This window comes from Oryzias melastigma, linkage group LG1, assembly GCF_002922805.2.
Source record: "Oryzias melastigma strain HK-1 linkage group LG1, ASM292280v2, whole genome shotgun sequence".
NCBI lineage: Eukaryota > Metazoa > Chordata > Actinopteri > Beloniformes > Adrianichthyidae > Oryzias > Oryzias melastigma.
In genome coordinates this window covers 29,914,402-29,928,031 of record NC_050512.1, presented here as the reverse complement: position 1 = coordinate 29,928,031, position 13,630 = coordinate 29,914,402, and the positions used below count along the sequence as shown (strand labels likewise).

Below are 13,630 nucleotides of genomic sequence, written 5' to 3'. Positions count from 1 at the left end.
TTTGCGATTTTCTTTTTTTTTCATGCAATTCCTTAAATTTTTTACGATCTTTGAAACCTGTGCTATATTGTTATCAAAGCGTTCAGCATAAGGACATCAAAGCTACTGAGGTTTTTAAGGCTAATTTTGAAGTTAGCTAATTTTTAACAACATGCTAACATTTTTGGATAATTTGGTATCTACTGGGGTTTTACGGACTAATTCATTGTTAAGGTAGTATTTTAGCAACATGTTAGCTTTTTTGCTAATTTGGTGTCCACTGAGGTTTTATGGACTAATTCTGAGTTAAGCTAGTATTTTAGCAATGTGCTAGCTTGTTTGGTTGATTTGGCTCCTACTGAGGTGATCATCTGTTCCCATGTGAAAAAGCATAAAATGTAAAAATGATGCACTTCAGGAAGGTTGGTGGTTTATGGAATTCATTGTAACAAGGCTGTAATTTGCATAAAGACGTTTGGACGGTTTCAGTCATTTGACTACATGACACGTTTGATTTTCCAGGTTGTGTGGCCTATTTTAGTTTTTAAGCATTTGAATTAAACTCTTTAACGTTAGAACGCAGAAACACTACAACTACATTTCTAAATGAGATTTAAAGTATAAGTACAATCTTTATAAATGTTAGGAATGTATTCTATAGCACAACCTAAAAAAATAATAACAAAAATCTGTTAATATGCAAATATTTTCATTGACATGTCTCAGCTTTGAACGTCTCAAAAAAAGTCTTTGTGTTTATTGTGTGTTTGTCGGCCAGGATTTGGTGAACGGTTACAAATGTGAGTGCGCTCCTGGTTTCGGAGGGGAGCACTGTGAGAGGGATTTGGACGACTGCGCCAGCGGGCCGTGCCTCAACGGCGGCAGCTGCCACGACCGAGTGAATGGATTTCACTGCCTCTGTCCGTCTGGTTTCTCTGGACGACAATGTCAGGTAAACTGCACCCCAAGTTATTGTCAAAAAAACAATATACGAGAAAAATAAATAAAAGTCCCTCTCCAACGATATTCTTTCTTTTGTTAAACCGTTCCCAGTGGTCTGTTAATTATAATTATGCCATTTTTAGCCAAAAATTAAAAAGCATGTGTGGTTTTTTTAAGACATAGTTTCTGCAGAGCGACAGGAGTTCATTAGAAATTCATCTCTGAGTTGTGGGCGTCTCTGTTTGCCTTTGATAATTTCCCAGCATTCCTTTGTTTACATTCTTTTCCACTTGCTTATAGCACCTCACGAACCAAAGCTAAAAAAAAGAAAAATCCCAACAATATTTCAGCGTTCCAGTCGTACAGTTTTAAGCCACATGTCAGGTCAGACGAGGAAAATAGAGACATTAGTGGATTTATTTGTCTGTAAGTGGATGTTTTGGAATTAAAGTGGAGCGGGGGACTTTGGCCCGCCAGTGGTAGTTGATGCATCACAAACCTGAGCTTTTTCAAATCACTGGGTTTGTCTGCTCCTGATCCAACACAATGTGAATACAGAAATTCTCAGAAACGCTGTTTTAATTTTAAATTATTTTATTTATTTTCTCCATCATGAGGAAAATGCTACGAGAACATGTTAAAAACACCAAAAACATTTATTTTATTGGGGCGGGTCTTTAAATAAAGTTTACCTTTTCCCAAAAGTATTAGGTCAAATCAGCTTAAAGTAAATTAAAAAAGATTTTAAATTGGAAAAAAAATCAAAATATGAAAAGTCAAGTTTTAAACTCAAATACAGAGGTTACACATTCTAACCTTCTAGGAAATATTGAAATATTTACCAACATTTTAGGAGAGCATTTTTACAACTATACAACTGTGCGACATGTAAATCTGTTACCTGCTGTAAATCATATCCCGGTGGCCAATGGGCTAAAAGCTCCGCCCACACATAAAAGTAGACTAGCCTCCAGAATAAGAAAAGTCTGATTTAAAAGTGTAAATTGACAACTGAAAGTGAAGAAGGAGAAAAAGAAACAACAATTGATGATACAAAACAGTAGTTTTTACTAATAAACATTTTTTATTTGACAACAGTTTTAGGTTTATAGTTTCTTTTTTTAATCCATGTCTTAAATGTACAGTATTTTGTTTAAGTTTAGAATATACATGTATTTTTTCAAATTTATAATTTTATTTTTAAAATATTTCCTTCAAGTTTGCATGATGCGTTTTCAAATTTTCCATTCCTATTTTCAAATTTCAAATCTGATTTTTTCTGATTCACTTTCATATGATCCTGATTTGACCCCATACAAAGCCTGTTAGTTTTGCATGTTAAGTTAAATTCTTGAGCAGTTTTGATGATTTTTAAACAACATTAAGACGTTAGTTTAGGCTGATAAAAAGCTACATTTTAACAAATGTGAAGGAATTTAAACAAAATGCTGACATTTTATGCTAAAGTACATTTATTAAACATCAGAGAGAGTTTTGAGAAATTGCTTTCACATAAAAATGATTCTGTAAACAGTAAAAAAAAAAATGAAGCTTCTGGAAAATTAATGAATCTTCTTAAAGAAGTTTTTCAAAAGTGAGGCTACAATGTATCTGAACATGTAATTTTGATAACTGCATGTCTTTTCTGAAGGCGTGTACGACCTCATCAGCCTTCCACGTCTCTTCAATCTTCAGTCGTTTTAATGACTGTAACTTTACTCCGTGTTTTTTTCAGGATCTGAAAGTGTGTCAGAGCTTGTCCAACAGAACTATAAGTTCAGATGTCAAGATGATAGAAATCAGAATAACCTTTTTCACTCTCTGGCTCTGCAGATGGATATCGATTACTGCCTCGACAGTCCGTGTCTGAACGGGGGTCGGTGTTTCAACTCTGTGGACGATTACATCTGTGAATGTCCTGAAGACTACGAGGGCAAGAACTGCTCACTCCTGAAGGACCACTGCCTCACAGCGCCCTGCAAAGGTTCAGACTCCAGAACTTTAGTGCCAATAAAAAATAATCACCACCTCTTTTGATGAGTGATTCTGCAGCTGTGTGTAAAAAAAACAAAACAAAAAAAAAGCTTTTATGTCAATGGCTGTATATGAGAACTGGACTGAGTGACCCCTCCCCCCTCATGTTCCAAACAGGAAGCCAAAATCCCATAGACTTCTCTAGAGAAATAAACGGTCATTACTCATTCTCTTTATCAGAATAACCATGATACATTTTTTAAACACGTTCTTGATAATCCTCATTATTTTTTTCTACAGTTCAAGTTACAAACCGACCAATCAAATGCCTCAATTAAAGTAGGTGGGGTCATGTCTAAGGCTTTTGAGTGGTAGGGGTGTGGCCTTCCAACAAGCTCTCTACTGATTGGTGAAAGTCTTATCAAAGAAATGTTAACTCGGACCAATCGGTGCTTACTGAGTAGTTCCAACATGGCGGTGTTTGTTACACAAAAATGGCGACTGAATAGAATTAATTTGGTTTGAGCGGGAAGTCATTTCCTATGGACGACATCAAACTCACTCAGTCCAGTTTTCCTAGATAGTCTGGATTAAAGATGTTTGCATGACTTTTTCTTTTTTTTTTATTAGTGATTGACAGCTGCACGGTGGCGGTGGCGTCCAACAGCACGCCATCTGGAGTCCGGTTGATCTCCACCAGCGTGTGCAGCCCTCACGGCCAGTGTCAAAGTCACGCCAACGGACAGTTCAGCTGCAAATGTGAAGAAGGGTTTTCTGGGACCTACTGTCATGAGAGTGAGTGTCTTTGTTGCATTTATATAATTTTTTCCCCCGTTTTTAATAAATCTGCTTTTATTGTTTGTGAACTTAATTTGGCTTATTAGTAATTTGATATTGCATACAGTATATCTCTCTTTGATATTGCTTAAACTGGAAAGACTTCCTAGTTTATATTCCTATCTTCTGAATTGTAGACATAAATGACTGTGAGATGGCCCCCTGTCTGAACGGAGGAACATGCATCGACGAAGTCAGTCGCTATCGCTGTCTCTGTCCCAGAGGCTGGGAGGGGCCCACGTGTGAGAGCAGTAAGTCCTCCTCGTCATCTGCTTCTGGGCGTGGCTTCTCGCAGAGCTTTGATGTTTCTGACCGTCGTCCTTTAGACATCGATGACTGCAGCTCCGCCCCCTGTCAGAACCGCGGCGTCTGTCAAGACCTCACCACCGACTTCTACTGCAAATGCAGCAACGGCTGGAAGGGAAAGACCTGCAGCTCAAGTATGCAGTTACATTGTGAAAATGAAAAAGCATTTCTGAAAATGCATTTTAAATATCACATTTTATATTTTGTAATTTAATTTTTGCACAAATTTACTAGAAAACTTTTTAAAAAGGAAATGTCAAATACCATTTTCTTTGTCATTTTAATTAAGTGACAGAGTGAGAGTTGTTGAAGAAGAAAAGAAAAAACTGTTTAGATAATTGTTTTTTCATTTCATTTAAGAGACGAATAATGCAGTCAAATTGTGAAAATGAAAAAGCATTTCCAGTATTCACTTTTATCTTGAATTATGAGTCACAAACGCTTCATACTCGAGTACTTTCTGTTTGTTTGCACATTTATTTATTTATTTTTGTAATTGTAAAATATACCCATTTGTAGCATTTCAATTGTTGGATGACCTCAGAGTGGAGAGATAGAATCAGTGATGTTATTTATCTTAAAATTAAGTAAAAAATAGGGCAAAATCAACAAACTGATCATCTTTATTTTTCACAAAAAAAATGATTTTATAAGGCTCCTCACTTCACATTTTATAGACTCTTCTCAGTCAGACATGAACAATTTTACACTTTTCATTTAAACCTTGTTAAAAAAAATCCAATATAATGTAATAAAACTCAAAGACTATTGAATATTTATGTAAATTTAACAAAATGAATGCATGGAGAAGGTTTATTGACAATGGTTTACAGCCAATCAGGAAACAGAATGAGCATAGTGAGTGTTATAAAAGACACTAAAAATTGCAGCAAAAAATCTGTAAAACTGCATGGTCGCAAAAAATGAACTCCGTCATAGTGAGGCGACCGCTACTTGACTGAGGTGTGCTGGCTTCATGCATTTGAAGCTCTGAAGCACTTTGACAGGAAATGACATCATCAAACTCTGACTTTTCCAAAAACAGGCAGGAAGACGGGGCAAACTTAACAGTTTTGGAATCTGAAAAATCAACAGTAACTAGTCATTTAAAAGGCTCTGCCCTCATTTGAAGAACATTTGAATCCTAAATAAAAGATGAAATTTTGAATGTTATTAAAAATGCTCCCAAAGCTGTCATAGTAGACATTATTTTAACTGGAGATGCAAAAACCCATCTTATTGTGACCCAACCTTCTGTGTTTACCTGGAGTTGAGACTCAAACACGGAATCACAAGGCTGCAGTAACTAAGTACTCACTGAAGGGATTTGACTTTTCTTGCTTCCAGGAGAGAGTCAGTGTGACGAGATGACCTGCAACAATGGAGGAACCTGCTATGATGAGGGGGATGCCTTCAAGTGTTTATGCACAGCGGAGTGGGAGGGGTCCACCTGCAACATTGGTGAGTTTGTGACAAAACTCACTTTTCTTGAAGTTGTGTTAATCAAAGAGCTGACGGTGATTTTGCTCCTCCAGCAAAGAACAGCAGCTGTCTGCCAAACCCCTGTGAGAACGGAGGGACCTGTGTGGTTGATGGAGATTCTTTCAGCTGCATCTGCAGGGAGGGGTTTGAGGGAACCACCTGTACCCAGAGTGAGTCACGGTCCTCCTTTTACAAATAGAGCTCCGTACTAAAGCCTTGGTCACAACTACACTCATGGGTGGATACGGGCTGTCTTTATGGTCAGACCTGTATGGGGCACACAGGGCTCACAAAACCTCAAGGCTCTGGAGCCACATGAGGCTCCTTTTCCCCTCCATTGTGGCTCTTTGGCTTTTAAGACAAATCCATGTAATTTGAATAAATATTTTTTTGTTGTATTGGTTCATTTTCTTTAATTAATTACATTTTGTTATTTACACGTAGATTTTTAACAAACTGAGCTAAATGATGGTAAAAGGTTTCATCTGCTGTCAGAGCAGATTATTATTAGAATAACGTCATCTTATTGTATCGGGTCAAATCAGGATCATCTTAAAGTGAACGAAAAAAGATTGAAAACTTGAAAAATAGACATTATAACTGGAAAAAAATGAAAATTTGAAAACAAGACATTGCAAAAAAGGTCAATTAAAAAAAGTGTTTTGAAATTTTGATAAAAAGAACATTTTCAAAAACTAATTTTTGAAAATAAAAAAAATGAAAACTTTAAATAAATCTTGAAAATGTGAAAAAAGTGAAACTTGAAATAAAACAAAAACTGTAAATGTAAAAAATACTGATTTTTAAAAAAAACTATCCATTAGTAACAAGTACTGTTTTGAATTTTCTTTTTTTTTCTGAATCTTCACTTTCAGTCCTCAGTTTTACAGCTTTAATTCTGATTTTCGAGTTTTCACTGCTTAGCCGAGCCTAATTTTACATCGGGGCGGGGCTTTGAGCCCATTGGCTACCCGTAAATGCATCCCATGATTCCCTCTTTTAAGGAAATATTTTTCGCATTTTCAAGATTTATTTCAAGTTTCCAGGGGTTTTTTTATCCTTTTTTTTATTTTCAGGGGGTTTTTTTTTCAAATTTTGAACACCTTGTTTTTTAACTTTCAAGTTTTTTTTTCAAATTTGCAATATCTTGTTTTCAAATTTTCAGTTTTTTACCGTTATGTCTATTTTTCAAGTTTTCAATCCATTTTTTTGTTCACTTTAAGCTGATACTGATTTGACCCCATATTATTGCATTTAGTTTAAAAAATACTTGTATTTTACACCAAAGTATTTGTTTATATTCAATAGTAAAACGAGAAAAAGGACGAAGGAACACCAAAGTCACAACGATAGAAAAGGTGTTTTTGCATTTGTAGTTCAAGTAAATCTGCTGCATGCGTTAGGTAGGTAAAATGACAACAAAACAGTAAACCTGAATAAAAACGTGTGATAATAATAAACCGTTCCGACAATAGATTTGATCATCATTTCTCTCAGTCATCTGACATGTGCATTATGGAGAATTGATAAAACACTTCAGGTTTCTTAATTTGGTGGCATGTCAGGTGGTTAAAAATGAGTTTATTTTACTATTATAAGAAAAAATGTAAATACATGAACAAAATGTAACCAACAGAACAACTATTTATACTCAATGTAAGGAGATACTTAGAAGCTCCATGGAAAAGCTTGAGGTGAAACATATCAAGAAATATATGTTTTACAAAACAGAAGAACTCATGACTACAACTCAAAAACAAGACGACCCCCACGCGCGCGCACATGCGGTTACCTGCACAACTCTGCGCTCCCCTTAAAGATCAACTCCAATGAAAATTGTCTTTTTTTGTTTTTAACATCTCATTGTAGAGTTTTTCCTCATGGTAAATTCTTCTGTATAAAAGAATTTACTGCATTTCTGAAATTGAAATTCAAGCTTAAAAAAATATTTATTTTCATGAGCAAAAAAAAGCAATTTTTTCTTTATCTTTGTCTATATATTTTCTTTTAGTATCACTCCAGTGTATGTGTTCCACCTTTTTATGTAGGTGTCCAATAAAATGCTTTAGAAACTGTAATCGGTTTTGTAAACGCACACATCCAGCAGTCGGGTCATGAAGAGTTGAAGGTTTCTGACCAGAATCGTCAGGATTGACTAAATCTTTGACAGCAGTCTTCTATGGATGAAAGCCACGCCTACAATGAAAACGTCTTCGTGTTAAAGTCACTTTCCGTGTACCAGCATGAGTGAAAGTTCATCTGCCGTCTTCCTGTCAAGTCTTGTGCGCATCAGTTTGTTCATGTACAGAAACGATCGACACTTTTCAGTTGTAGAAAGAGTAATTACAATACTTTTTTAATTTTTTCCAGATGCAAACGATTGTCGACCTCATCCCTGGTGAGTTGTATTTTATTGTCTGTCATCACCTCTGTGATCTGAACCTCCGGAGGCGCCAAACATTTGCATGTTATGTGTTAAAGAAAGCGTCTGAGCCTCGGGCTTCATGATTTCAGTACAGCTGTTTCAGAGAGCCATAAAAGTGTCTGAATGATCCTCTGTGAGCACGCACTGAATGATGAGTGTTTGTGGAGGTACCTGATCGTGCCTGAGCTCCTTTTGGGTCCTCTTGACCTTTTCTGGCCTTTCTCTTATCGGGTCTCCTTAGACTTTCCTGCCAAACCCGAGTCCAGCGTTCTCTGCTCTCTGCTCAGATCTGTTTGGTTCACTCCTGCAGTTTGATCTGTCTTATTACACCTTGTGTATTTAGCCTTGTGCTTTGTTCCTCTGCAGTTACAATAGCGGTACCTGTATTGATGGGGACAACTGGTACCGGTGTGAATGCGCCGCTGGGTTCGCCGGTCCAGACTGCAGAATCAGTGAGTAGCAGTGTCTCGTCTCTTCTGGTTTGTTCTTCCTCTCGGGTTAAAGCTCAAACTGGGCCACAAACAGACGGAAGTCACGTTTAAAATGGCCGCCAGAGGCTGCAGGAGTGAAGAACCCCACCAGGAGAGACTCTGAACAATCTGGTGAACCCAGACATCGATGTAGAGCTCTCCAAAACAGATAAACACAATCTACTCGCTCAACACCATCCATCCATGACGTGATGACGAATTTAGTCCAGAAAAACAATGGCGGTTGCTCCTCCCACACACAGCTGGGGCTCTTAAAAAAGAGGGACGATCAACGTGAATTTGACACACAAATCGCGTCCAATGTGAATGCAGCTTTAAAAGGACCTGGAGGCAAAATCTTTATCTATAAATTCATCAGACTGTTTTTCTAGCTTCAATTAAAAAATCCTTTTTGTGTTCCACTTATTCCTACAGTCTTTTACAATTAATTACATTTTTTTATGAATATAAAATTGTAAAAATGATTAAAAAAATTTAGGAGTTCTTCTATGAATCTGTTTAGTGATAATAATAATTAAATAAAAAATCTTCCAGCCAGTCGTCCTCTGGCTCCATTAAGTTTTATGCAAATTGTGTTTTTTTATTCTCCTTAAACTAAATCATCAAACTAAAATCCTTCCACTCCTCAGTTTTGTTTTTTCTCTTTGACTGTATAAGGAAATGTAATTGTGGCTCCAACCAAATGAAGTCAATTCGTTTTTGCCATACGGACGTTTCCATGTTGTGATTGGTTTGAATCCGTCTAAGCTTTTGTTTCTGTTAAAAAGCCACGCCCCTACAACTTAAAAGCAAGCTACACAAAATCTGCCAATCCAACATTTTAAATGTTTCATGAGAGACCACCTACTTTTATTAAGCCATCGGATCGGTCCGTTTATGACTCAAAAAAACAGAACTACCGAGAAAATATCATGAGAAACGCAAAGATTGTCAAGAATCTTTACTCTGACAGATTAGATTAGAGTAAAAGCTGTTTATTTTTCTGTAGAGGTCTATCAGATTTTGGCTTCTTGGAGCCAACAAGTACTTCCTGTTTGGAGCACGAGGGGGGAGGGGTCACTTAGTCCAGTTCTCATATACAGTCAACGGTTTTACCATTTTTACCTCTTTGGTTTTGCTGTTTTGAAAGGAAAAACATCCCACATATTATATTGTTATATAAAAAACATTCTAACAGTGCTTAGTGCAGCCTCTGTGTTCGATTTTGTTATCTTTGTCAGGAATTTAAAAAAAAGAAAGATATAAACCACAGATAATCATCTCAACATCTGATCTGCTTCATACATGCTGAACTTGGATTATGATCCATTTTTGATGCTTTTAAACCATCAACAATGACTTCCTGATTTCGCAATGCAGAATGTCATGTTTAAATTTAAGTTTGACATGCATTCCAGATTCCGCCACTAGACTGTCAAGTGGTTAGGGCTGCGGACTCGCATTCAGAAGGTCACGGGTTTGAATCCCGCTCAGGAATAGTCCACATGAAATATTTGTTTTTACTTTTAAATTTTATTTTTAGCTCAAAACTGTTCAATGCAGGTGAAAGAAATATTTTGAACACAGACAAATGCCTTCAAACCATCAACAATGACTTCCTGATTTCGCAATGCAGAATGTCATGTTGAAATTTAAGTTTGACATGCATTCCAGATTCCGCCACTAGACATTAGGTACTACATGCTGCATTAACATATACATGGGCAAGTTAATGGCTCATCAGTGACCCACCATGACACAACAATGGGCTCTCGGACTAGAGGGGGGGAACTCTTCTCTGTGCAAATTTGCGCAGGCTTAGGAATTCTAGTGTTAATGTTGTTTTATATGTGAAACACAAATCTCACATTTTTTCCTCATTTTAATGGACAGAATTAACATTTGTTTTCCTCTGAACAACAAACTTAAAAATAATGATTTTGTTTTATTTCACTTTTTTTACTTTCACTAATGAAAACATGTTAATGTTGTTTGCTAACGTCAATATTTGTAAGTGGCCATGAATAAAAGCCTTTTAATGGATTACTGTGAATGTTATGATTGGACCAGGAAGAACTTGAACAGAACCAGTGAAGTTCCAAAAGATTTAAGAACCAATGACAAAAAACAACTAGAAAATCCATAAAACTGATAACAGAAGAGATTAAACCTAATTCCTGATTCCAGGCAGCTGAGACGGTCTCGAGGAGAACTCAGGAGGACATCAGGAGAAGTCTCAGCCCACAGAATAAATCTAATGTGAAACACAAACCAGAGAAAATTCATAACAATAAATGTCATTTTTAGAGGATTTTTAGAGTCTAGTTCTGAGTCTTCCTCTTTGTAAAGAAAACATCAGTAATGACCGTCACATGTGTGTTTTCAGACATCAATGAGTGCCAGTCCTCCCCCTGCGCCTTCGGTTCAACCTGCATGGATGAAATCAACGGTTACCGCTGCGTCTGTCCTCCTGGAAGGACCGACCCCCTCTGCCAGGAAGGTAACAGCCCCTCCCCACGCCCCGCCGTGGTTACAAACCCCAGTGTTTGTGTGTTTGACGCTGCTGGGCTTGTGGGAACAAACTCAAACGTGGTTACTAAATCAAATAAAGGAGAACGATGATCTCAGACGGTCTTTTTTTGGCTCAGCAGCTCCAACAAATGTAATAAACCCATCGTTCTTTTTGGGGTGGAGGTCAGATTAGTGGACGGTCATTTAGATCATTTAAAACTTGCATCAATTTAATAAAACTCTTGTTATTCGGTCTTCAGATGTAAATCTTCAAGTTTATTAAATAAATATGATCAGTTTTGTACTGAAAAGCATAAACATGATCACCCCGGACTTGATTCTAAGATCCTTTTTTATGAGCTTTTAAATCTCTCAATTTCCCTCCTGCCTCGCAGACCCCCCAGACCCCCCAGAGCCCCCCAGACCTCTCAGGTCCTCAGGTGCTGGTCTGAACCAAAACTTCTAAACCCCTGAAACGTCTCCCTGAGAGTTTCTGTGGAGACTCCAGTTGAAAACCTCTGTAACTCCTTCTTTTTTGAGTTTATTTACAATAATATAGAAGAAAATCTTCAGTGCTTTTTCCATTGAAAACAATCCTAATTTCAGTGGATTCCTGAGTTTAAACATCACAAAGATTACCTGAAGTGTTATATATAATCTAGTTATACTAAACTGAGATGTTTCATTCATTTTTTTATTCATTAAAAGCTATTTTATGATTAATTAATTTTATTAAATGAACGATTTTTTTTTAAACTGTGTATTTAGTAAATGTAGAAGATCTTCGTTTTAATACTGTCTATTTATTAGTTTTAATCTGTCATAATTTCTCTGTTTTTATCGTTGCTCTTCTAATTACGTTTTTTTCTCTATCAAGTTTATATTTTATATTTTATATATCTTCTAATACTAGTCCTGACGTTTATTCCAGAAACGTAGCAGCCGTCCCAACGTCTGTTAGAGACCGGCTATTATTGGAAGATTTATATGATAAAAGGAAAAGAAAATCAAATAAGTTTTATTCACAATCCATTAGTTTACTTAATGAACCGGGACACAATTAGTAGGACTGTCACTTTATCGCATTAATCTCGATTAATTACTACAGGCATTTTAGCGTGTTATTTATTTTTTTTATCACGTTAATCTCATTTTGTGTTGGATGGTTACTCCCGTGTTAGTGCACACCTGAGGGCATTGTGCTGCTCAAGCCATGCTCATCCAAGAAAAATAAAGTATTTGAACTTGTATATTTATCTATGCAAAAGCGTTGTCATGGTAACATCTTTAAATAAAATACTTCAAAATGAGCTGCAGTTAGTAGGTTAAAAATCTTTAAGATTAAAATTGATTAATTAGATTAATTAAAGTCGCAATTAATTAATCACATGACAGCACTAATAATTCAATTTTCAGATTTCGATATATCAAAATATGCTTTTAATGCATCATTTAAGATGCTTTCATAAAATGTTGTGCCAATAAAATGAAGTTTCATTTAATCTTTCTCTGAACTTTATCAGTTTATGCTGTCACTGCACGAAAGCAAATTAGAAGCCGGTACGAGTTTCTCGGTTTACAAATTCCTCTTTTCTGCAAAACCACTAAGGCAGAGGAAAGTCGAAGAGGATTCTCTCTGAACACATCCTGCAACCTTTGTTCTCATGTCTGTTTGAGCAGAGGCGTGATCGCTCTCCCTGTGGTTGTTGGTTTCAGCGACAGACCGGCCCTGCGTGCACGGCGGCGTGGTGGCTCCGCACGGAAGCAGATGGAGCGACGACTGCAACAGCTGCCGCTGTGTCAACGGGAGAGTCGGCTGCACGAAGGTACGACTGTTCTTTAGATTAGTGACGTTTGTTTAAAGACCAACTCCCATGAAAAAGGAGTTTTGAACATGTTCTTGTTCTGATGCATAAAGAAAGTTGAGCTTCAAACTGCATTTCTGAGAATTTCTTTATTCATATCGTTGACAGAAAAATCAAGTTTGATAAAGATTGTATTTGTTAAGTGAAAACCATGCTGGGCGGATCCGCTCCATTCTGATACAAACAAATTAATATAAAGTCTTCATTTTCCTGTCGGTGCTTCAAACCTCCGGATGCATCGTCCTTCTGTCTCGACAGCTCTGGTGTGGACCCAAACCCTGCAGCCTGCACAGTGCAGACTGTCCGCCTGGTCAGTCTTGTCTCGCTGTACAGGATGAACACTGCTTCGTGAAGCCCTGCGTCGACCAAGGGCAGTGCTGGGGCCACGCCCACCGAGCCACACCCCCATCCGGGTGTCACCCAGACGCCGGCTGCTCCAACGTGACTTTCACCTTCAACAAGGACATCATGTCAAAGGTCAGTCTGTCTGAGTCTTTGTTACTTTGTTCTCCTTCAGTCAAAACGCTTTAAAAGCTGCTGACTGATCGTTTGGTGTTCCAGGGCGTGACGGTGGAGCAGATCTGTCATGAGCTCAGAAGCCTCTTCGCCATCAAGAACCTGTCCTCGGATTCTTCCGTCTCGGTGGCGTGTGAGCCGTCGCCAGGAGCCAACAACGAGATCCACGTCACCGTCGTAAGTCAAATGTTGGGAAGAGAGACACGCTCAAACGTGTCCGAAACCGTTAACTGTTCAGCCGACTCATCTTAAGCAGAGAAGCTGCAGCGAGGATGGATCTCTCCTTAGATGTGGATCAACAGTCGTAGAGGAACCAAATGTCT

General features: G+C 37.5%; 1 protein-coding gene across 1 annotated transcript in view; it reads left to right on the top strand.

Moving 5' to 3' along the window:
* Positions 1 to 13,630, top strand: part of LOC112157364 (protein jagged-1a) — a gene marked incomplete at its 5' end in the record, with an annotated part of 47,801 nt that overhangs the window by 27,173 nt on the left and 6,998 nt on the right. The window contains 13 exon segments of the mRNA XM_024290063.2: positions 758 to 931; positions 2,755 to 2,905; positions 3,526 to 3,690; positions 3,870 to 3,983; positions 4,059 to 4,172; positions 5,386 to 5,499; positions 5,574 to 5,690; positions 7,891 to 7,918; positions 8,312 to 8,397; positions 10,802 to 10,915; positions 12,643 to 12,752; positions 13,050 to 13,268; positions 13,353 to 13,484. Of these exon segments, the coding sequence (XP_024145831.1) occupies positions 758 to 931; positions 2,755 to 2,905; positions 3,526 to 3,690; positions 3,870 to 3,983; positions 4,059 to 4,172; positions 5,386 to 5,499; positions 5,574 to 5,690; positions 7,891 to 7,918; positions 8,312 to 8,397; positions 10,802 to 10,915; positions 12,643 to 12,752; positions 13,050 to 13,268; positions 13,353 to 13,484 (1,638 nt within the window).